The sequence below is a fragment of the Equus caballus genome, chromosome 27, assembly GCF_041296265.1.
Source record: "Equus caballus isolate H_3958 breed thoroughbred chromosome 27, TB-T2T, whole genome shotgun sequence".
Classification (NCBI taxonomy): domain Eukaryota; kingdom Metazoa; phylum Chordata; class Mammalia; order Perissodactyla; family Equidae; genus Equus; species Equus caballus.
In genome coordinates this window covers 21,282,305-21,306,396 of record NC_091710.1, presented here as the reverse complement: position 1 = coordinate 21,306,396, position 24,092 = coordinate 21,282,305, and the positions used below count along the sequence as shown (strand labels likewise).

Genomic DNA, 24,092 nt, shown 5'->3' with positions numbered 1-24,092 from the left:
GCTTCCCAGAGCGGGCGGCAATAGGACTTTTAAACCAGCATCCAGCTACCCCACACCAGATCGTGGGCCAGAACCTCCAAGCCCTTTGCTTCTCAACCGTCGCCGTTTACAGACCGGGACACTGAAGCCCAAACGGGGCGCTGCGCAGAGCTGCAGAGAGCCTCGGCGACGGGCAGGGGGAGCGCAGCACAGCCCACGGAGCCCGGGCTCGGGGAGCCGCCTCCTCCGGGAGACACTCACCATTCACCTGGGAGGGCGACGACGAGTAGTCTCGCTCCGCGGGCCGCCGCTCGGGCTTCAGGTTGCGGCCCTGGCGGCCGGAGCCCTCCAGCATGTTCACGATCTCGGCCCGGTCCACGCTGCGCAGGGCCGCGTACAGGTTCTCCACTGTGGGCAGAGGGAAGGGGCGCTCGCGAGGGCGTCTAACCAGCAGGCGGCAGGGCGCGAGGGGGCTGGGCTCTGAAAGCCAGGCCGGAGGCAAATGGGAGACGGGAGGGCATTCCTTTTTTCAGAACGTGGAGGCCTCCTTTTCTTGTCAGAATCAAAACAAAGCTGCCTCTTTGGAGGATACTGTTTCCCTCCAACAGACTCCAAACGCTAACGGCAGCCAACTGCACACCCCGGGAAGACGTGCTTCGGAATCTAAGAGGGGCACAAGACAACCAGAGCCGTGGATCTGTCCTTGTGAAATCCTCGCTCCCGGCTGCTTGCTCCTTGAGCTGAGATGCAAATGTAAACGCTCCATTTCCTCTCCGTGTTTTGAGGATGGAAATTGGTGAGGAGGAGCTGAACAGACAAGACAACCTTCCATCCAGGTCAGAGAGAAAGCTGTTCTGGGAGCACAGCACTGCATCAGACAGGAGTCGCTCCCCCAGCCTCTGCCCTGAGAGGACAGCCCTCACTTGTTTGGGAAATTCAGCAGGAAGCCCCACACCCCACACACCTGCTGTCATCTGGGGCCCCCGGCAATGGCGACCTCAGTCTCTGAGGACAGGAAAAAGACCGAGGCCAAGACTGCCTGGTAGTCTCTTCTGGCAGGATTGCCTAGGAGACCCAGTGACCCTGAGAGGGGTAGAGGTGTGTGTGTGTATGTCTGTGTGAGAGAGAGACAGAGACAGAGAGTGACAAAGAGATTTGTTCCCAAGGCCAACACCACACATGGAATTTGAAGGAAGAACTCCTTCAGTGAAGAGAAGGTCCTGGCACGGGTTTGGGAAAGAGAAGGCCTCCTCAGCTTAAGGGTACTGACTCTTTGCGTTTTGGCCTTCGCGGAGGACCCAGAGGTTCAACAAGGCTACACTCTGCTCCAACAATGAGTTGGGGTTTTCCACGCGGATCCTGTTGATGTCTTCCACGCTGAACTGCAGCTCCCGAGCCAGCTCTGCAAGCAAAGAACCAAGACCGGGTCTGAGTGGGGCCCAAGCGCGGCCCAGCTCCCACAGAGGCCGCTGCAGATGGGAGTCCAGGGGGAGGACTGGCAGTGAAAGAATAGTCTCCCTCTGCATTTGGTCTTGCTTCTTACGGAGAAATACCTGGTGTTATGCAGACACTTACACCTTTGTAGGCCCAGAAAATGGGGCGGAGTAGCGGTGCTCAGTAAATAGGTTTTGAATGAGTGAGTGAAGGAATGAATGAATGTCCTCTCTTTCTCTCATTGCTGCCAATGTGAGACGATGAGACTGAGCCTCTCCACAAGGTTAGCACTTATCTAGGGTCATGAACGAGCTGGTGCCAGAGCCCAGAGTGGGGCTGCATCTGCTGATGCCCACGCCAGCGCCGTCTGTGCTGCACCAGGAGGCCACCGATTTTCCACCAAGGAGCAATTATTACAGACACGCATTTCTGTATTTACCTTTCTTCAGGGAAAGGCATTAATTACATTCGAAATGAAAATACAAGCTACCATCTAAATGCAAGGCGATAACACAGAATCTTAGCTTTCTCCCTCCCGTTATCTCGACTGTTATTTCTCACAGGTGCTTTGAAGGGAGAACAGCATCAGAGTCTAATTTCAAGGACGAGGAGGACCGGAGGAGAATCAGAATGTGCGCGTGGCAGCACACACAGAACCGAGAAGCAGCAGGAGACATTCCTTTTTGGCTTAAAGAACGAAGCGTCCCTGAACGTCTGTTGTGACCTCGCATCACACTGCCTTTCAGCAAGTTCTCCCTAAGGTTTCTGAGGCTGTCTGAAGCCCTCTCTGTAGAGGGAAGGAGTGAAGGGAGTCCATTCACATAAAAATGAACAAAAAAGGAGAGGGGAGGAAGGAGAATTAAGTTAGAGGGCCTGTGACTGAGAAAACACATTTGAGCTTTCCCTTTACTTCACCCACTGCCTCACTTCAAAGAAGAGCTCCCCTGACTGGTGTCAGGACCTCTGGTAGACTCCGGCAACAGCCAGAGGGGCTCATGAAGCATTCTGAGGCTTGCCCTTTTCTCCGCCCCTTCCTCTGACAGAGCCAGCCTTGAGGGCAGCAGCGTGTGGAGGACGGGTGCAGGGCACGGGCAGACGGAGGCGCGTGTTTTGTCTGTGTGTTTGTTATCGCTGGCAGGTTCTTGTGGGCTCTGTCACTAACTAGCTAGACAACTAAAGTCACTTTACTTAGCTGGATCTCAGTTTTCCTGTCTGTAAAATGAGGTGAACTAGATCAATTCTAAGGTCTCTTGTAATGTAAAAGTTGATTTTTTCTTACAGATGAAAACTAGACAGACGTGGAGGAGGGAGGGCCCCGCTCTCCAGGGGCGCCTGAAGGCACTGCTGGGACAACAGACTTGTCCAAGACCATCACAAATCAGATACAGAGGGAGAGAAAAAGCAGGTCAGAAAGACCTTCACCGGCTGCTCAGTAGCGGGGAGGAGGTGGAGAGGTAGGTGTACCCAGGCACAGTGCTTTTCTACCTCAAATTCCCCGACTCACCTGCCCAACTCAGGCCAAGGTGCTCTGATATAATCGCCATTTTCATATCTGCTCGGTCTGTCCCGCTGAGGAGGCCTGGGGAGATGCCATGGATTTCATTTAGTTGCCTTGGTGGGACACAGAACTGACAGGGGTGAGTAAAGGACCTTAGGCGGATGCTCAGTCACATGGTGACTCAGCATACACCGGATTGATTACTAAGCCTGTAAGGTCAGGTCGTGCCCCAAGCCAAAGGCCCCACACGCTGCGTCCCTAATGGGCTGAGTAAATCGCGTGGACGCGGATCCCTTGTCAGGGTGAGGGGAAGCGAGCCTACTCACACCCTCCTTGGAAGGGGAGGGAGCCACACCGTCACAAAGCGGGCTCTAAGGCTTATACCTGGGGAGGACTCGCTGAGACTGCTGTATCTCAGGGCGAGTGGCGTCAAAGTCCTCCTCCTGTCGTCGGCTCCACTCCCCTGCAGAAGAAAGACCACGAAAGGGTGCTTTGGGTTTCAGGCTTCCTCCCTTCTGGGAGAAGGGCATTCGAGCCTGCAGATTGTGGGGTGGGGAGTGACGCCATCCTGGTACACGGTGAGTAGCCCCACTTCTCTGGAGCCTCAACACAAAGAGTAGAAGTGTGGGAAGGCGTGGGAGGGAGTGGGACTGATGAAACTCACATACTTTATTCATCGTTATAATAACGGCAAACTCACGTGGCCTTCTCACGCGCCAGGCCCTGCTTACTGCTACAAGAGCCTTCAAGGTAGGTACCATTGACATTCCCATCTCATGGATGAGGAAACTGAGGCATGGAGGGGTTACATAACTTGCCCAAGGTCACTCAGCTAAGAAGTGCTGGAGCTGGGGTTGCGCTTAAGAAAACCAAAGTTTTCTTTCTGGATTCCTTTTGTTCAAAAGACTCATTTTTGATGCTAGCCCAAGGCTGAATAGCCCGGCTGGGTGGAAAAGCGCCCAGAGGTTTGCTCAAGGCTGCAGGAAATCCTGTTTTGAAAGAGGAGTTGGTTCACCCTAACCCCAGACAGAAAGAGAAACTGAGCCAAAGCTGTATGAACAGATCCTTGCTTCTTTTCTAGTTTGGCACGGAAGGCTGATGATTCAAACAACAGCAAAACAACACCAACGAAAACGTGGAGACACGTGAGCCCTCCAGAGTCCCTGTTAGAGGTGGTGACTCTGACACCCTCACAGGTAGTGCTAAATGAACACACTTGGCCAAGACGCCTTTGCTGAGGGCCTGGCACCCTGGGGAAGATAAGCAAGTCCATGAGAAGAGCAAAGCTATTAAATGGCTGGGAAACCTTCAGCGGCTCGACACCCAGTCCTAAGGCTCAGAGACTCAGATGAGCGGGGCCGGGCAGGTGCCTTTCAAGCTCCTTCTAACCTTCGGGAAGGACCCTAGAGCGCTCAGGGCCCACAGCATGAACACGCACGTTGCCACCTGACACTGACATTTTGTTCCTGAGCTTTGCAGAAAGGGCCAGGGTATGCTTTCCTTGCCAGGCCATGGTGCGTCGGGGAATTCAAAGGCAGCCTTTCAACAGGAGGAAGCCCTCTGGAAGCGCTTGACTCAGGGTCTGTTTTAGGACCTTCTCAGGCGAACCCACCTCTGGCCGAGGGTGCTCATCAGGGGGCAGCTCACCTTGGTGCAGGGGGGCATGGTGATGTTCAAGTGGCAGAGAATGTGCTGGGTGTCCTCATACTTCATCGCCTTGCGCAGAAATGACAAGGACCCTCCTGGTTCTCGACTGCTGTCCCTCACCTAAATTCAGACAACAGGAAGATTCAGGGGAGCGTTCCATAGGCCACCAGGCTGGCTGGCTTAGGGCATCCTGCCTCCCAAACTTTCTAGACCCAGAGATGTCGGCGAGAGGATGCAGCACCTTCACAGGTATGGCCAAACGGTTCTCCCGGAAAGACTGGAAGTGGAAACTCCGCTGCTGGGCAGCTTTTTTGACAGGCACCAGATTCCCAGAGAGTTCTGCAAAAAGGGGCATTCCTTCCAAAACCTGTAGGAAGGGAAAAGCAAATACAGCTCGTCAGGGAGAAATGCCCAGATGCCCTGTCTGCCCCTCAGCTTGGGTCTTTCCTTCCCCACGACACACCCTTTCTACTGCAGGAGGCCCAGGGCACGTGCTCTGAGAAATCCATGACTTGTTTTGGGAAAGGTTTTATTTCCAAGATCATGCTTCCTTACTTCAAGGGATTTTGTGATAAGCAAGAGTCTTCCTATATCCCTGCGTAGTTGATCAGGATTGCTATCAGAGTATTCTAGAACTCCACTAGGATAGCATACCATGGCTTCTGAAACAAACCTCATTACACCTGTCCAAAAATGTCTCATTTATGAGACATGCTAGAAGGACTATGTTATATTTTAATCTCACTCATAATATAAGGATCCCTATGATGCTTTCAACTGAGAAGTTATCATGAACCCATTGACAGTTGAGGAAATTGAGGCCCAAACGGAACAACCGAGTTGGCTAGTTAGGGCAGGGCTCCAGAGTTCCAGCCTGCGCTCTTTCTTCCAGGCCCTCAGCCCCCAAGAAAGCTCAGCACAGACTCCGCGGCCAGACCTTTGGGAAGGTCCTGGCTGATTACACATCTTGACACGAGTGAGTGTCCTGGGATCAGTGACAGGTTCAGTTCTAGTTCCTGTCTCTTCACTCCTCACATATTAGTGCAGCCGTCTCCCCTGCTTCCTCCTCTGGGCACTATCCAAACCCCCACTAGCAGGGAAAAGCGGGGGCTCTGGGGTCAGACTACTTGGACAAGTCCTTTCCCTACCGCTCACTTAGTGGTGGGACGTGGGGCGGGTTACTTAACCTCTCTTGGCCTCACTTTCCTCATCTGTAAAGTGGAGATAATAAAAGCACACACAGTTATGAGAATCCAGAGAGATCATACACGTCAAGCACTTTGAGTAGTACCTGGTACACAGACCTGTAGTCAATGTCAGCTCTTATCATCACTGACCCCTGGGCCCACTGTCTGCTGCCTGTCCTGAGGCACACAGCAGGGCCCCGAGCGGCGGCAAAGCTTCCCTGGGATGCTTCTCAAGAGAAGGATCAAAGAGGCACCACCTGCGTGCCCCTACAGAGGCGGGATTTCCTGACTCCTCTGGGCCACAGCGTCCTGGGAAAACAGCCCCTAGGTGGCCCATCCTAGCTCCAGAAGCTTTGTCTCATTGTAAGCATGGAGGAAGGCCCACGAGTGCCCAGTAACGGGGACCGGGCGCTGTACCTCTATGTCCCTGCTCCGGGCCACCTCGACGAAGTTCTCATGCTGCTCCAGGGTCTTGTCCACTTTATCATCCGTCATGCAGTAGCAGCGCAGCCGCCCTTCTCGGGGGTCGTTCATCTTTGCAAAAATGACAAACTTGGCCATGTAGGGCACTGCCGTAAGCTCCTTGTACAGCAGAGTGGCGAAGTTCACAGCTTCAGCTGTCCGAGGACAGTCCGACAGCCAAAACCTAAAAAGAGAAGACTACTTATAAGCATGTTCCTACATGCCCGAAGGAGGCTCCCTTTCCATCCAGACAGGAGCTATCTCTAAGCCACGCGATGGCCACTGCAACACTCCCGGAGGTCAGGGCAGGCTTCTATGTGGAGGGCACAGTGGAGGACCCTCAGGCTCATGCCTGGGATGGGTGGGCGGTGGCATGAGGATGGCTACCTGCAGAGGCAGCACTGGGCCCACACTGTGGGGCCCACAAGCCCCCTGGGCTGTCTGGGCTGCATCTCACCTGGCGGAGACGTTGGTGGTGAAGGTGGCGCACTCGTTGGCATACACGAGCTTGGTTGTTCCTGTTATATCTTCCCACTGGGCTTGCTCTGTTCCTCCTGCAACAGGAACAGAGACGGGCTGGGGGATGTCTCCAGAACGCAGACACAGAACTCACCAAAATGCTAAAGGCTGAGCGTCAAAGGCAGAGACTAGCACATCTGGATGCGGCCCTGAGCACACCTATGCTCTCCTCCCAGCAACCTGCAGGACCCCTCCTCTAGGGGTCAGAGGGCTCTTCCACAGAGCCAGACTAGACTCAGACGCATCACTCCTCCCTCCCTTTGAAGAGCTGACCCCCAGGGAAGCCAACAAAAATGCCAGGTAACTGCTGGCTTCACCTTCTCCTGTCTCCCCAGCGTAGCAGGAAGGAGCTGCCACTGCCCTGAAGATGGGACAGACTCGAGGGCACCTCTCACCAATGACGCTGCAGAGCAGGCGCAGGCTGGTGGTGTCCCCCTCCCCGCTGTCCCGCGGGTTGTCCATCCAGGAAGGGGGCAGCGGGATCCGAAGCCCGATGGGGCGGTGGAACTTCCGGCGCCGTGGCTCCACTGTGACGATGGGGCTGAACGTGGCCTGGTTGCCCAGGAGCTTGGTGACTAGGTCATCGGGTACAGGCTGGGCCTGCAAAGTGCCAGAGGGGGACACTCAGCCGCAGAGCAGCAGGGGGCTAATTGACAGGAGGCAGAATGACCCCAAGGAGAGAGCAGACCATCTGTGCAGAGTGCAAAGGCTGCTCTGGAGGTCCCACTACTACCGATGGACCATGCAGATCTGTTTCGCTGACCCCAGGGTCTGCCTCTGGCCTGATGTCACTGCTTAGCTCTCCTTTCTGAGCCCTTTCTCCCCATTTCCCTGCTGCCCCTCATTCCCGGGGTGGTCCCACCTTTGCTCAGCATCAGGTGCCCTTCCAGGAAGCCATGTGGAATTCCTTCATGCTGAGCGTACTGGCCGTGCAATTTAACACGTTAGCTGGTTGGGCCTTTCTGCAGCTTAGCAGGGAGCGGCTGCCTTATCCCACCCACCCAACTTCCTCTTGAGCTTTAAGGTCAAATCTCTAACTGGAATTTTCAGGCACTGGACAAAAGTAGGGGGGATGTCTGGGGAAGAGGGTCATCTTCCTAGGGACTTGAACTCCTTCCACCCTCCGCGAACTCTGTCCAAGTGGCGTGCTGTGTCACCTGCAGAGCCAGCTTCACTTTCTTGGTGACAGCATTTTCTGGGAATGTCGCCTGCACCGTGGGGACCAGCTTGCTCCTCAGAGAGCCGCCCTCGGGGCCAATGGTGTCATAGTCCTGGCAGAGCCGCGACATGATCACGAAGTACAAGGGGAAGTCGGTGGTGATGATTCGGCACACCCTCTTCTTCTCCAGCTCCTCCAGGCTCCCCAGCTCTGGAATCACATGGCACGGTGCTGCCTGCCCTGGTCATGCTGAGCACAGGCTCAGCCACCACTGTGTCACCAGAGCCTCCTTATCCTGGCTCCCAGTGCATGCCCCCTCCCCAGGCCCCTGGCACTTGGGACAGACACCCACTCTGATGCCCTAGGGACTCAGAGCTGGACAAGATGGGGTTGTCTCTAGCCTCTCAGGGCTTTCCAAACTCCAGGCGGACCTGACAGCCCACCCCTAAAGTGTAACCTCAAATCTCATCTTCCAGAAGGAGGCGGGCCCGGTTACCTTCATCCATCCCATTGAGAATCTGATCCAGGTAGCTCTCTCCGTAGCGGTCCTTGTGTTCCTTCCACACAGAGCCATTTTCACTCCGAAGCACCACAAGCTCGCGGTCCCCACGGCCATGGGAGGCAAAGTGGGGGATCTCCACAATCACAGGGCTGAGGGCACAGAGCGAATGGTGGGCAAGGTGTGTGGATGCAGGTGTGTGTGCCTTGTGGGCAGGTGGCTGGGCACGGAGAGAGAGGAGCAGGGGGCAGGGGCAGTGGGTCCCTGCCTGGAGGGGAAAGAGTCTTGCAGCCACAGCAGGGGCCCCACCTGCGGGTAGGTCCTGACAGCGAACAGACCTGCCTCATGTTCCTGAGATGCCTCGAGGTCCCTCACCACCACCAGGCCCCGAGTGACCATGGACAGGGCTCAGTCTCACTTCACAGGGGTTCTCCTGCTACAGCCACACACTGGGCCCAGGCTCAGCCAAATAACCCTGCCCTTGGGCCTGATCCCGAGAACCCCGCCTGGCATCCCTGGACAGGGGACCGAACATCTCTGAGCCTCAGCTTGCTCCTCTACCAATCGGCCATACTGACGTTTCCTTCAGAATGGGCTCTGAGGACTGCAGCTAAAGGGAAACTCATCCTGAAAGCATCTGCAGGCTGCTTGACAAAGGGTCGGCGACTGCTCAGAGCGGGGCAGGCCGTGGCTGGAGAGGAAGGCAGGGTGCCTGTCCCAACATTACAGCCCGTGGGGCCTGAAGGGTAACAGAGCACCACGGACCCATCTGCTTCAGAAAGGGGAGGAACGGGCCTCTGAGGCCTGTGAATCTCATCCTTGAGGGCAACGCTATAGGGCTGACTTCTAATAAGATCGTTTTAGAGCTGAAATAATTAAACCCTTGAGGGTCTTCTCCATTCCTTCTCTAGTGTCACACGAGATTTGAGAGCATTAAGCTCCGCCTTGGCTGTGGTCTCTTCCGTGGAGCTAGGAACAGGCCGTGGAAGGGGAATGAAAGCTCCTGGTTCTGTTCCCCCGTCAGGACAGGAGAGCAATAAGATGGCATGGGCTCCGGGGCTGGCCTCCCACTCTGCCCTGTCGCTGCGTGACTCTGGGTGTCTGCTGCTGAGGTGGTTGTGGCGGGCCAGCAGGGCAGGGCAGGCCAGGCCAGGGACACATGTTGCACATGCACGCCCAGCAAGAGCGACCTCTCACCTCAAGAACTGGGCTCCCGTGGGCCCCAGCGCAATGATCCTGCTGGCCAGGCCCTCCTCCTCGGCCAGCGGGGGCGGTGTGTTCAGCTTCTGGGGCTTGACCAGGCGGCAGGTGATGCGAGTGGGCGCTGCACACGTCCGAGGGGGGATCACCACCCTCAGGCCGTTGTGACGACTGCCCCTCATGGAGCCTCCCCGGGCGTCCACCATGAAGCTCACCAGAAACCTAGGGGCACAGGCAGATCCACGTTGGGCCTCTGTGCACTCTCTCTGAGGTGGGGAGAGCGGCGGCCCACAATCTGCACACCCCGTTGTGGGGGTCACTCACCCTGTATGGACAGGGCTGGCCACCGGGCTGATGTTATCTGAGGTCTCTGTGGCCGGGCTGCTGGGGATGAGTGAATCTTCATCATACTCCTTAGATGCCTGAGGAGGAGAGAGGCCAACAGGCCCATCACTCCGGGGCCACAGGTGCTGGTGTTGGGCCAGCTGAGGGCGTGCCAGCTGAGGGTGAGCGTCTTGTTGCCAGAAACTGAGTGGCCCAATGGAGGAAGTGCTCCCGCACTCTCACCACTGACCCTTGGGACAAGGCATTCCTGGAGTCTAAAAGGAACCATGGGCTTCCTCCCCCTACCGTCATGGCCTCTCCTTGGCTCAAGTCCCTGGGATAGAGCTTCAGAACTGATGGAGCAAGTCCTCACTGCAGTCCCACGTGCACTGTGCACACGGCAGATCTACCCACCCTGTTCTCCAGCCCGCCCGGAAAGGAAACCTCTGCTCTAGGAAGCTTGGCTTTCTCCCTAGAGTTGGCAGTGGACTCCTGTACCATGGCCTACTAGCTGTTAGCTCTGGGCAAGCTGCTTGTCCTGGAGCATCTGAGGAACACGAGGGGAATAAAACAGACCCTCGCCCCCAGGGGGCTTCCTGTTTCCTCATCTGCAAACGGGACAGTCCCTGCCTCCCAGTAACATTGCAACTGCAGGGACATGGGGCTGTCTCTCACGAGGCCTTGTATGTCACAAGGACTCATGAAAGCCAGCAGGGGCTGAATCTGGCCCCAGTCCCCACTGGTCCAGATGCCCATCCCTCTCCTCCGCTGGTCCCATCCTATTTATTTCTCATTTCTCGCCTCCTCCATGAATCTTTCCCGTTGACTCTAATCTGGAGGAATTCACACCACACGGTTGAGTAGTCCGATATTTACCCTTCCTGCATTCTGTGCTAACTGGCTACACATATCCGAGTCCACCGTTCCCAGCTGGACTGCCAGCTCCTAGGAGGCGGGTAAGGGTCTCGTGGTCCTCCTATACCAAACTCTATACAGGCGCATCGTACGAATCCAGTAAATACCTCCTGCCTTGAGTTCATGACTTAAGCAAGGAGTCGAAGAGAATAGGTTAGTCAAGCAGGCCTACCGACCACAAAGAGCCGGAACTTCCAAGTGGCCCCTATCTTCCACGGGACGCCTAAGTGAACACGTCTACTCGGCTGCTTTCTCACTGTTGTCTTTGGCAGCATCCAGAGAATGTGCCACAGCAGTACCAGGGCCATATTTGACTGTATCTCCCAAATGCCACCCAGTGAGTGACAGCAACATCACATCACTGTGATATACCCCGGCCTGGCAGGCTGAGTGGACAGCTTCCTGGGTGGCTTATCCCCGCATGCTACTTCTGGGTGCAGGGCCACGGCTGCTGCTTTCAGACATATACCCCTTCAGTGGCAGAGGAAGAGACCAGCCTTAGCCGGAAAACAGACATGCCTGGTTCAGTTATCAGGCCTCAGGGGCAGTCATTTCCAACCCGCAAACACCACGCTGCTTTCTTTTTTATCCTAGAAAACCCCCTTGCCTTGGAAAAAAGTGCTGAATGGCATAAAATTAAACTCAGGGGAATTAAATGGTTTTAAGCCACCCCACCCTTTTTTAGACAAATTCAGGTGACATCCAGGGAAGCCACAAAATAGGGAAGTATCATGATTAAAGCCCACACTGGGAACAGCTCTCTGACATCCCCTTTCTACCTGCATTGGTATTTTAAGCTTCCAAGAATTCCGTGAGAAAGGTGAGACAGAAACTGTCCCCTTTTATACAGATATTAACGAAAAGGAGCACAGAGCTCCGTGACTCGCCCGCAGCTTCATTGGAGGCACAGCCGCAGCTGGTGCCAGCCTCAGGCTCCCTCTCCACCCTCTGCCCCTGTGGGTGCAGAGAGCAGGTGCTCAGGGTTGTGGCCGTGAGAACACGGGCTCTGGAGCCAGAACTTCTGGAGTCATTTCTCAGCCTCACTCACGACTCTGTTGGCCTCTGAGACACATGTCATCAATATCTGGGATAACAAGGATGCCAGCAGCACAGGGGGCTACAAAGAACATGTGCCATCGCAGATCTGAAGGGCTTGGTAAATGCTGCGAGCTTTTCAAGTACTAGTTCCTACCGTACCGCAAGTCATCTCAAAACATCTCAAAACATGACCTCAAGTCATCGTCCGGGGTACTTGCTCTCTACAAATGGGAAAGTAAGAGAAATGCTGCTTCTTACCTGTTCCGGCTCTTCAGATTTGATTAGCACTGTCTCAGGTGTGACACAAGGAATCCTCGGGATGGCTGGAGATTCCACCCTGTGCGCCAAGCACATTGGGAAGTCAAAGGGATGATCCTTCTAAGTAGCCCCTATCTTCCACGGGAGGCCCAGGTGAAACACCTCTGTAACCCCCTAATAACCTCTCCAATCCACCCTCCTGGCTGCAGCCTGAACCCCCCACTGACACACGCAATACAACTCTGCCTCCACACACTGACCAGCCTCTTCCCCTCGCCTCAAGATCTTTCCCCGGAGCCCAAGTGTCCATCATGACCTAGCGGAAGGATTGCCTCCTCCAGGAAGTCTTCCCTGTACTCCCCACCCTGGTTCTGCAGCCTGGAGCCCTTGCTGATGGAACCTTGCTCTGGCCTTAACCTCTTTTTCTGCATTGCTATATGACCTCTTGGTGTGGGTTTTGATTCCACCAAACAAATCTGTAGGTTCTTCATGGTCAGGGTCAGAGTCTTGTGTTTCTTTTTAACTGATGTTTAGTAAATACTAATCGATTAATTAGCCTTGTAGTTTCACTGCCTGCTTGTCCTACTGCCCTGTTTTGTATAAGCCATGGGGCTAAGCTGGCACATATCTGTCTTTTCAGAAAACATCAAGGGCTCAGTGTTTCTACAAAGTAGTCGCTTTCAGATTTATTCGCAAAATATCCCTGTGTGCCATGTACGCCCAGTGAATAACTCACAGCGTCACAGGGAGGAATGAGAAATGTGTGCCTTGCCGACAGAGGAACGTGGTCAGTGTCTGAGCTTAGCTTGGCAACAGTTTCTAATGTGAATTGCCCTCAGTGGATTTTTCTGATGAGACGCTGAGAGGGCAGGAGGGGGAGAGGGGTGTGAACATGACACTGTGACCAGGGAAGGAAAAAGGTTGGGGACCCAGAAGAGGAGGGGAGACACCACCGACAGCATGCTGTGAGGTGCAGAGCTGACATCCTCAGTGCTGGACCCACAGTCCAACTGACCAGCATTCTACCCTTGCCAGTGGCACATCCGGGGCCTGGCCCTCTCATGACTTTCCCTGCTCTGGAATCCTTCCACTCTGAGCTCCAGGCTTGGACCTGGGCCATCCATGGTAGAAGCAGTGCTTACACTTGGTCCAGCTTCGGCACAAAATCCACCAGCTCTCTCTCTTCATCCATGTCCCGGGAATCCTGCCTCTCAGCCTTGAAGCCAGCAAGTTCTTCTCCTGAAACCACACAAGTGTAAGTGAGTGACAGGATGGAGATTTCCTCTTTCTTTTTAAAAAGTGCTTTTCCTGCGCCTCCCCTCAATGCTGGCTCCCAAGGAGTGGAGGAACGTCTCTGACGCCTGAAGTGGCTCGTTAGCAATGTTTTTGACCAGTCCTGTTCCTCCAGCCCTGGTATCTAGAGCAGGGCAGCCAGCTCCTAACATCCTAGTCTGTATCAGGCTTTGTACAAGAAAAAAAATACAACCAGAAAGAACTTTCTTAGCTTGACTAGTTCCTCTTCAAAACAGCCCTTGCAGGGTGTGCAATGACACCAAAGAAAGGATCTTTTCTGTTCTTTTCCACACCACACACTACAGAAGAATGAACTAAAATGGAACTGAACCCATTCATTTTGAAGGGCTGTAGGGTTTTTTGAAACCATGGCAGCAGAAACCTCATTGTTATTTCCTCAGCCCACTATAAAGAGTTTCAAACTGTGTATGCAACCCAGTCTGCCTCTCTCCTTGCTTGGACTGGAGTTGGAGCCCTTGACCTTGCAGTGTCATTTACTGTCACTTAGCAGTGTCCTGGCTTCATGGTCTGGAGCTGACAGAATGGAGTAACAACAGCTCATGCAGTTATGTTCACAAACACAGTGGCACGGGCACACACACAGAGATGGACAGGCAGGAGCTACCCGCCAGGGCATGGGTCTTATGCGTGTACGGTTCCTGTTTTAGTCAAGCTCCCGGCTAGAGAGCGCTGGCCGTCGGAGAAGGGCGGAAAGCAGGAATGGATTAGTGAGAGCTTGGATTGCTTAGGGTGAAATGCACTCGTGAGAAAGGACCACAGGGAACAGAAAGTGTTTCATACCCATTATAGTTATATGAGCAGTTCCTGGAAAGCAAAGAAGAGTCAAGTTTAAGGAAGGACATGACTGAGGTCAGTTAAAGCAAGAGGCATGTTATCAAAGGGGACACAGGAGAGCTTTAATTGTCTAGGTGACAAAGCTATAAAACCACTGAATTACTGAGATTGAAGTGGCTGGAGAGATAATCCGGTCCAGCTCCGCCATCTTATATCACAAGGGGTCCCTTCAAACTCAAGTGAGGAAGTGGGCTTATTTGGGGCAGGAAAAGTGCCACAAGCACTCTGTGGCTCATAGAAGTTAAAACTATAGTAATTTCACAATAATGGATATACCGAAAACTTTGACCCATCATGTCAGAAGAGCAGCTTATTAAAAGGAATTCTTCCAGATTTTAAATAAACAGATTATTATTCGTTCAAAGCCCCAGGAAAGCACCAGATGGAATTTCATTAAGTTCCTCACAGCTCTGAGAGTTGATCTGAGTAGAATCACACTCCACGAATAATACATGCCAACACACATATATTTACAACACTTCATGGGATTTTATATTCTAATCTCTGAGATGGAGGTTTCCTTCTGCTAAAATTACATTAAAGGAGTAGTTTTGATAATAGACAACGTCTTTAGAAAACCGTTCTCTTCAGTTTTGCTACACACCCTCGGAACCCGGGTGTGCTGTGAGGACCCTGGAGGGCAACTGGCAGCAGCGGGAGCCCAGGCAGTGCCGCAAGCCCAGGTATTCCCTGCAGCCCGACTCCCCCAGTGGTCTGTCAATCCCAGACCTTACCTTCATCTTCGGAGACATCCAGGATCTCATCGACTGTCTCAGGGACACTCATCCGGTGCTTGTCACTGACTAACTAAAAGGAGAAGAAGCAGAGAATTCAACCCAAATAGAGCAGTGGGACCTTTCACCCACTGATCCAGTAGTTACCTGGTCATCACTATGGAGACAGGAAGGAGGTGGGAGAGGAGGTTTGTCCCAAAGGAAGCAAATCAAAGCTGAGAGGCTCTCTGCCTGCCCAGAAGCTGATGTCTGGCAGGAACCATGGGGGATAAACAGGACATGCCAGCTTCCCACTGCCTCTCTCTACCCCCAACGCCATCTTGCTGCTGCCCCCTTAGGTCTGGTCACGGCCTAATTCCTCCGGTCACTAGGTGGCAGTACAACTCCACCTGAAGGAGGAGAACCCCTCCCCCGCTTCTTTTGGGGTCAGCTTCCTGCTGGGCATCCTAGCAGCCCAGAACATACTCCACTTCTGGGTGTAACCACTAGGGGCGCCCTGTTTATCAGGCTGTGTGTGTTTGAGGTGGGAAATGAAGCAGACATACCACCACACTGGGTTCATCCGTGACAACTTTGAGCACGTCTGTTACAGAAATGTAGCCCAAGCGCGTGGCTATTGCCAGAGGTGTGGTTCCATTCTGGGAGAAATAGAGAGAGGGTGAGAGCGGACCCGGGAATGGAGTCTGGGAGAAACTCGCCCCTTTTGCATAGACCAAGCTCACATTCTAATTGCTCAGAAAGGCCTAAGTAGACAGACTGCAGCTGGGAGCCCAGGACAAGGCCCCTGTTTGTGAGTCAGTGACAGCGCCTGCAGACGGGGGCGGGGAGCAGAGGGCAGGGGTGCTCTCACTCTATAGCACTGAGTGTGGGAGCCTTGAAATGAGAGCAGGAGGAATCTTGCCAGGACAAGAACTGCCAAGAGGGAACCAACTGGAAAGGGATGGGTCAGGAAGGCACCATATGCAATTGTAGGAATATGAGAGTACAGGGCGACGTTGCTCGCTGTTCACTGCTCCCAACGCCAGTTCTTCGGGTGTCAGTAACTGAGCGTGAACATAGTTAAAATAATCCACATACTTCAATTAACTCTTTTCAGGCCAATCAGAAATCATGAATCACCAGAAAAAGGGGAGGGGCACATTTTCTACTCTGATTTTAAGAGAAAGAGTTAAGTGAAAATAAACTGATAATGAGGCTTTATTTTTCTTTTAAGTTCTCTAGTTCCAGGTTGTTCCGTGGGCCCCACACAGATTCAGCTCCATCCCCGGTTAGCTTCGGCAACCACACCTACAATCAAAGGTCCACACACTGTCCAAGCTGGCGGCAGGCGTGGAGATGAGCTAATGAAACCTGCAGGTGGTCAGATGAGGCAGTTTGCACTGAACAGTGAGTGCCGACGTTGCTAAAGACGTCGTGAACATCACGAACCCCCCGAGACATGCGGTTTGCTCACTTGTACCATACTGAAAGCAGCTTCGCAAATGTTAGAAAGGGTTTCAACAATATTTAAACAAAAATAAACGGGGGAGGGTAAATGGTGCTTCAAAGGATAACCTGCAGTTCACCAGAAACAGAAACTAGTCACAAGAGCCTGTGGCCTGCAGTCCCGAGGCAGCTGCCACTTTACGGCACTGCAGCCGGTTCGGGCCCCGGCCGTGCAGTAAGGACAGATGGAGCCTCTGTGGTTCAAGGCCGGCTCCCTGGAGCAGCTCTCCAAAATTAGGAAATGGCTGGGTACTCACCGAGCTGACCTCGTTTGGGGAAGCACCATGTTTGAGAAGCAGTGTCACTATGTCTGTATGTCCTTGCTGGGCCGCCTGGTGCAGTGGGCTGTATCCTAGCTGTAAAGCGAAGGAGACATTTTGGCAGGATGAGCCAGCTCGGAGGAAGAACTGCCCACATCCTACAGAGCCTGTTCATCTTCTACATGCAGCATAAAAAAGGCCTCTTCCCCATTTCTTCCTTCAGGGCCAAAGCTTAGAACTGTGGCAGAGCCCCAAGTGTGCCCAGAGTAACCCTGGCTGCATCCTAATTTGCCATCTGAGAAGTGTCAGTTTAGGAATCAGGTCTCAGGCATCCCTGTACCTTAGTCTTGGCATTGACGTTTGCCTCGTGCTGTAGCAGAAACTTCACCAGCTTGATATTTCCATAATGACTGGCCACATGGAGTGGAGTGTAACCCATCTGTAAACAAAGAGATGAGAATGGGTGACCAGCAGGGCTTCTGGGTATACCAAGAGCCATTACGAGCTGTGCATTAATGAAATCCTTACAACAAGGGCTGATGAAAAGCGAGAATGGATGGGGACGCCCTTTGGAAGGTTGCCAGCTGCTATAAGGTGTAAGCTGTACAGCCATTGCCAGCCCTGATGCCCTTGGCCTGGGAAGGAACAGGGCTCTGAGTCAGACAAGTAAAGTGTGAGATGTCCAAGAGACATCCAAGTGGAGATGTCAAGTAGGTGGTTGGAAAGCTGACATTGAGCCCCGTGAAGAGGTCTAAGCGAGGACACTCCTACGGAGAGTTTAAAGTCTTGGAGATGAGTAAGGTCAGCTAGGATAAGTGTAGAGAGCAAACAGTAGGGCCCATCTACCGAGGCAATACTCTGAGGGAAAGTCAGAAAAGAAGACTGAAGGTAAGGGAAGCGAAGAGATAGGAGGAAAACCAGGAGAGACCTGTGTTACAGAAGCCAAGAGAGGTTATTCCAAGAAGGAGGGGACAGCCAGCACGCCCTCTGCTGGGAACGGGGTCAGACGAGGACAGATGGAGGCGTGGAGCTCCCTGCAGGCCCAGACAAGAGCAGACTTACTTCCACTAGAAGGTGAAATCTCATCATAAAAACTCCAAAAAGGCTGTCTAGGTTCCTGAGGTGTAATATAACGGAATTTATGGGAACTGGTCATTGCTTGAAATGAGTGGGCTTTGGGTAGTTATTTGTTTGAGTTTTGGCTGCAAAGGAGCTAATTTTCAGGAAGTCTGCTCTGCTGAATATTTTGTTGCTCCCTCCAAAGTCTGACAAGCCAAGGCTCTCTGAGCTCTTCGGTGCCACATGTCCCTGGGAAGCTGGTGCCCGATTCCTGAGACCATCTTGACACAGACCCTGCAGGCTGGACCTCAAGTAATGGGATGGCTTTGGGACCTCCAAGTTCTAACCTACAGCATAGGTTCCCTCAGGGCAGGATCCTAAAAGACTAAACTGGGCCCACAAGAGAAGCCTCAAAGATCCAGAAGATTCTTGGGTTTTAAGGAGATTCTTGTTGAAGCTGCAGGAAGTTGGGGATAAAATACAGTTTGTAGATTTTTCTTAGGGAGATTTCAACATCATATTGTTGACTGGTGTTCCTGTGGGACTCCGGAGGCAGCAGGGCTGGAGGGGGTGTCACTTTGTCCCTTCCTTTTCATATAGTTGCCTTGTGGTAAAAAGGAACAAAATGCTACTTCTTCCATGCAGCTTCCTTCTTCCACCCAATGGGGACACTCTTTCTTCCCTTTGTGCTACGAGTGGTTCACTAGGGCCTCTCTCACACCAGACAGCACACTGTGCCATCCCTTCCAGCCTCTCACAGTCACCTCCACACTGACTGCAGACACCTCGAGGGATATCCCACTGTGCAAGCTATGGGCTCAGTTACCTTCAACCACCTCACAGAGCTCCTTGCACAAAGACGCAGCTCAAAGACAGTTGAACTGAATTTAACTGCATGCTGGAATAAAAGGGGCTGAATTTTCGAGTGAATTCAGGGAAGTCTGACATTTTGAAACACGGCTCATGTTAGATAGGTCTCAGAATCAAGATTACACATTCCTCTTAGTTTCTTGCTATAGACCTCAAAGGTTTAGCAAACTTTTCAAAATTCCCCACTGGAAAGTGAGATAATTGGGATTGGTGTCTTCAAACTCCAGTGCCACCTAGGAAGTGGCACAGAAGACCGTGCCGCTGGGTCCTTGGGATTTCAAAGCTCTGCGGATGAGCCAACTCTGAAGAGGGAGGGAGGCCGGCACTGGGCAGGGCTATGGGAGCACACAGCGGGAAGTGTGGGGAAGGCCACGTGGGAAGCTCCGGCTGTCTGCCTTACCCGGGTGGTGGCGTCCACTTTGACACCGCGTTTGATCAGCATGTCTGCCACTGGAACATGACCTTCTTGTGCTACCAAATGGAGAGGAGTGAGTCCACTCTGGAAAGAAAAAGTTGTTCATCACCTTGTAGCCAGCAAAGAATTCCAGGCCACAATGAAAGAGCACTGAGGTTTGGGAGCGGAACCTGGCTCTGTAGCCACCCACCAGCGATGTGGGCAGCGATGTCTTCCAGCTCGGGGTCTCCATATCTTTATCTAAAAAATGAGATGGTTCAATCAGAGGTCAGCAACGTTTTCTGCTAAGGGCCAGACTGTCAATATTTTCAGCCTCTGTCTCTCTCACAACCACCCAACTCTGACAGTTATAGTGAGAAAGCAGCTATGGCCAATATGTAAACAAATGGCATGGCTGTGTTCCAATAAAACTCTATTTACACAAACAAGTGGCAGGCCAGATTTGGCCCAGGGCATAGTTTGCTGACCTCTGAACTGGATGAACTTTATGGTACTTTCCAATTGTAACATTCCCTACTTCCATGATTCAAGATGAACTTCAGAGCCTTGGTTTCCTTATCTAGAAAATAGGGATTATCACTGACCAATCTCAAGGGAAAAGTAAGGATCATCTGAGAAAACACAGATGAAAATACATTGAAAAGCTCAACATGACATTTAACCATGGCATGTGATTAGCACATTGCAGCCAGTGCTGCACTGTGACAAGGATAGAGGATCCTGCTGGGAGGGAAAACACCAAATTCTTGGAGTTCTCATCACAGCTTCCTCAGGAGGAGAGGAACGCACCAGAGATCCTGATTGGTATGTGCGCACCCACACAACAATGTCAGAAAAGACTTCCCTCCCTTGTACCCTACTCAACACGCTTTACTAAGTGTGGGACAAATAGAGTGGCAATTCCTCTGCAGTCAGAGGCAGTGGGCAGGGCCAGTCCCCTCTCCAGGGACTCCACAGTAGCCCTCTCCAGCCAAAACCTGAGCAGGAAGGCCATCTCCTGAAGACACAGACGGGTGGGCCTGGCCGAAGCACGAACAGGCCACAACTGAGCAGTCCCCAGGTCAGTCACAAGCTTCTGGGCACCTTGCTCGATTCTTGGGATAACGCAGTGATCTGCCTTGTGAGGGTGGTGTGTGCATGAGTGAGGATGTCTCCAGGACAGAGAATCACCATCATCCTCATGGCTCCTTACAGAGCCCACTTGAAATGGCACAAAAACGAGAATCCCATCCAAAATAATGGTTCTACCAGAACAGTTCCCTCCTGGGGTCACCTGTCCAAACCTGTCCAAAAAGAGCCAATGGATCTACAGGTTTGTAAGAAACCTTAAGTTACCCTTAAAACACTTGCCCTCCTGAAACTGTATTGCATTCATTTATCATCTAAAGAAGTGGCTCTTCATATTGAGTGATTCCGTTTATACCAAATGTCTAGAAGAGGCAAATTCGTACTGACAGAAAGTAGATTAGTGGTTGCCAGGGACTGAGGGGTTTGAGGGAAAGGGGAAGTGGCTGCTAATGGGTATGAGGTTTCCTTTTGGGGTGATGAAAATGTTCTAGAATTAGATAGTGGTGATAGTTGCCCAATTCTGCAAATATACCAAAACCACTGACTAGTACAGTTCAAAAGAATGAATTTTATGGCATGTGAATTATATTCAATAAAACTGTTACTTAAAAAAAAGAAGTGATTCAGGGCTGGCCCCGTGGCCGAGTGGTTAAGTTCGCGCGCTCCGCTGCAGGCGGCCCAGTGTTTCGTTGGTTCGAATCCTGGGCGCGGACATGGCACTGCTCATCAGACCACGCTGAGGCAGCGTCCCACATGCCACAACTAGAAGAACCCACAACGAAATATACAACTATGTACCAGGGGGCTTTGGGGAGAGAAAGGAGAAAAAATAAAATCTTTAAAAAAAAAAAAAAAAAGAAGTGATTCTTAGTCCTTCTTGGGTCATGCATTCCTTTGAGAAGCTGACGAAAACTATGAAGACTTCACCCAGAGAAATGCTCACATGCCCATCCTCCCAAAATGTTGTGCACAGTCTTCAAAGGTTTCATACTTGTAAGCCAAGGGTCCCTGGACTGAGAACTCCCAGTTTAATGCCTACGTTGGCATTGTAAAAAAAAATCTTCCCCACAGAAAAAGAATATTTAGTACCAAATGACTTAATCCAGTCCTGAATGTAGACATTGGCCTATATTTGGGAAAGCGTACCATGGATTTTAATATTGATCTTTCTTCAGATTCTTGAGTCAATCTATTTAGAAAGAATCAGCGAAGACTTTGGCATCAGAGAGGCTCGAGGTCATGCAACCGTGGGAATAAACCACCTTTCTGAATCTGTTTACTCATTTATAAAAATGCAATAAAACCTACACAGGGCAGTTGTAAGGATTAAACACACACACACACACACACACCCCTAATTCAGAACCTAGGCATACAGTGGGTACTCAATATTCAGATACAATATCTCGTCAGCTGACACTAAAGCGTTCATAAGACTACAGGGCAAATCCGAGAGCGCCATGTTTACCTTGTTCCCCAGGTTGCCATTGGCTTGTCTAGAGAGGAGCAGAGCCACCATCTCTGCATGACCCTCTTGGGCAGCCAGGTGCAGGGGTGTCACACCTTGCACCGACTCTGCATTCGCCGACGCCCCGTACTGCAGGAGACAGCGGGCCACCTCCATCTGGTTCTGCTTGGCAGCGATGTGCAAAGGGGTGTAGCCATTCTGAAACAGAAGAAGCCATCCAGAGCCTGGTTACAGGAAGGCTGAGTTGACAATAGGAGCACATGCTTAACTTTTAAATCCTCTGAGGGAGGGCTAGGCATGGTTCTTCACCTGCTAGACACCCACTGGGCAGGACTGGTGTCACCCAGCAGGGCAACTTAAGTAAACAAACCAACCAACCACGTCCATTTGCCTTGGGGAGGCCCCACGGCCAGCAAATGCCGGGGTCCTTTTCTCATCATCTATTTTTGGTATCCCGCTCTGACAAACAGCTGTGCAAGAAGTGCTCTGTCACCCACAGAGGCTAGGGTTCAATTAGGTGGCCTATGGAACAACTAGAAGGCTAGGTAAGTCAGCAGAGGAAAAGTGCCCACTTCCTCCTTCCCGCATAAAGAACCAACCCCCAAATATCTCAACAAAGAAAAGGAAGAGAGCCCTCCTCTCTCCCTGTGAAACTGGCCGAGTGCGCCCCTGGACCAGCCTGCTTTCGGCAGGGGGTGTAAGAGGACAGGTACCCAGCAAGGGGCTTGGTGACACGGAGCCAGTCCTTGTTCCACTTTAACTAACGTGTCACTGGGGCAAGATACGCAATGACCTCCTGACTGCCTTCTGGATTTTTGAAGCCATTAACAGTGGATAATAACATCTATCTTATTCTCGTAGTTGTTGGACAGATCAAATGTGATCATCTATGTGAAGATGCTTTCCAAAATTAAGATCTGAAAGGAATAAACCTTTGTGTGGTTTGCAGTTCAGGGCTTCACAAGGGGTGTTAAGTCCACGACGAGATGAGGGAGCTGGGCCCAAAAGTCAATCAACCGTGTTACTGTGCTCCGTTTATTCAGCTGGCTTTTCTTTTGCCTGTTTTTCGGTAGGAAGAGTCTCAATGAAGGAAGCAGCGCATGGCTTACATTCTGGAGCAGGCTCCTTGTCCCACTGCAGACGGGGCGGCCTACTTTGATCATCACTATTAGAACCACTTTCTCCTATGTTTTCCCTTTTGAGCTTCACCACACCACATACAGGCATTTTGAGCATCACCCCACTTTGTGGACAAGGAAGCCAATTCTCTGAGAGGCTAAGTGCCTTATTTAATGTCACACAGTAAGTGGAACAACAGATAACGTGAGCCTGGCCTTCTGACTTCAGATCCCAGGTTCTTTCAGCTGGAGCAGGGCGTGTCTAAAATCACCTGGGATCTTGTTAAAACGTGGATTCTGACTCAGAAGGTCTAAGGAGGCCCCAGAACCTGCATTTCTAAGAAGCTTCTAGGTAATGCTGATGCTGCTGGTCCAGGGACAACACTCTGAGTAGCCAGGCCCCACAGCTGTCATGGCTGAGGGGACGCAGGACCCAGGACGCTCTAAGCATTTGCCATCCAGTCTCAGGGCAGGCAGCATAAGGCACCTGGTTTCGCCGACCCAGCCATCCCAAGGCTGGGATTCTTCTGGCTATCTTAGAGAGCCGGATCTCCCCAGCCAGCCGCTATCTTACTGTGGAAACCAACACTTCTGATTCTGCCAGCTTCACCGATCAGGAAAAGGAAGAGAAAAAAAGGGGCTGACCAATGTAGTGAAGTCCCAGGTTTATAGCACTAGGGGCAGGGGACAATCTATCTGTAAAGTGGATTTTACGGGGAAATGAAAAGTTGTAATTTATGCAAAGAATTAAATTGAATTAAGAAATCATTCTCTTTGAATAATTACGTAAGATAATTCATTTGCGTGTTCCTCCTTCTTAATTTGATTATGTTATGAGAAAACATTAAATTCTTCTTTGTAGGTTGTGTTCCTATAACAAGATTGGCACTTTGATTATAATAAAATTGATTAAACCCAACAACTTCTGTCCTGTGTCAAAAGGGAGCAAGGAAGTGTGGTTCGGTGGACAAGCCTGAGACGCAGAGTCATCCCCAAACGGACAGCTTTCTGTCTCAGATGAACGCTGGAGAATATCTCCTTCCAGCGCCGCTCAGGATGAGACGGGATGAGGCAGCTGGGTACCTAGCTGGTGACCGGCCCACGGCAGCCTTCACTGCATGACAGCCACTATTATTAGAACTTCTTTTAATGTACAGAGGACAGTAACTTGGGCAATTTGAAGTATATTCGTGGGAGAATAATGAGGATTCCCCGGCCACTTGGGCAGCTGCCAATGTCCACACTGGCAAGATCAGTGCCCTGTCCTGGCAAAGGGCAAGCTTGCCCTGGAGGCGGCCCAAGGCTGCCAGGTGACCCCTGGTTAAAACCGAGATACAAGACCCACTGT

The 24,092-nt window shown here is 52.0% G+C and overlaps 1 protein-coding gene across 14 annotated transcripts in view; it reads right to left on the bottom strand.

Annotated features, from left to right (window-relative positions):
• The window catches only part of ANK1 (ankyrin 1), a 207,559-nt gene that overhangs the window by 33,927 nt on the left and 149,540 nt on the right, over positions 1-24,092 (bottom strand). For 8 of the 14 annotated variants that reach the window (XM_014736526.3, XM_070253376.1, XM_014736524.3 and 5 more), the window contains exons 17-38: positions 21,627-21,824; positions 19,076-19,174; positions 17,087-17,185; positions 16,744-16,842; positions 15,547-15,639; positions 15,002-15,074; positions 14,214-14,237; positions 13,262-13,358; positions 12,120-12,198; positions 9,909-10,006; positions 9,582-9,806; positions 8,382-8,536; positions 7,884-8,095; positions 7,122-7,326; positions 6,665-6,761; positions 6,163-6,391; positions 4,800-4,925; positions 4,559-4,678; positions 3,296-3,374; positions 2,918-2,992; positions 1,250-1,381; positions 241-387 (exon numbers count right to left, since the gene is read on the bottom strand). In XM_014736526.3, the coding sequence (XP_014592012.2) occupies positions 241-387; positions 1,250-1,381; positions 2,918-2,992; positions 3,296-3,374; positions 4,559-4,678; positions 4,800-4,925; positions 6,163-6,391; positions 6,665-6,761; positions 7,122-7,326; positions 7,884-8,095; positions 8,382-8,536; positions 9,582-9,806; positions 9,909-10,006; positions 12,120-12,198; positions 13,262-13,358; positions 14,214-14,237; positions 15,002-15,074; positions 15,547-15,639; positions 16,744-16,842; positions 17,087-17,185; positions 19,076-19,174; positions 21,627-21,824 (2,761 nt within the window). The remainder of the gene's footprint in view (positions 1-240; positions 388-1,249; positions 1,382-2,917; positions 2,993-3,295; positions 3,375-4,558; positions 4,679-4,799; positions 4,926-6,162; positions 6,392-6,664; positions 6,762-7,121; positions 7,327-7,883; positions 8,096-8,381; positions 8,537-9,581; positions 9,807-9,908; positions 10,007-12,119; positions 12,199-13,261; positions 13,359-14,213; positions 14,238-15,001; positions 15,075-15,546; positions 15,640-16,743; positions 16,843-17,086; positions 17,186-19,075; positions 19,175-21,626; positions 21,825-24,092) is intronic. The other 6 variants (XM_014736530.3, XM_070253377.1, XM_023630683.2 and 3 more) reach the window with 1 other exon arrangement.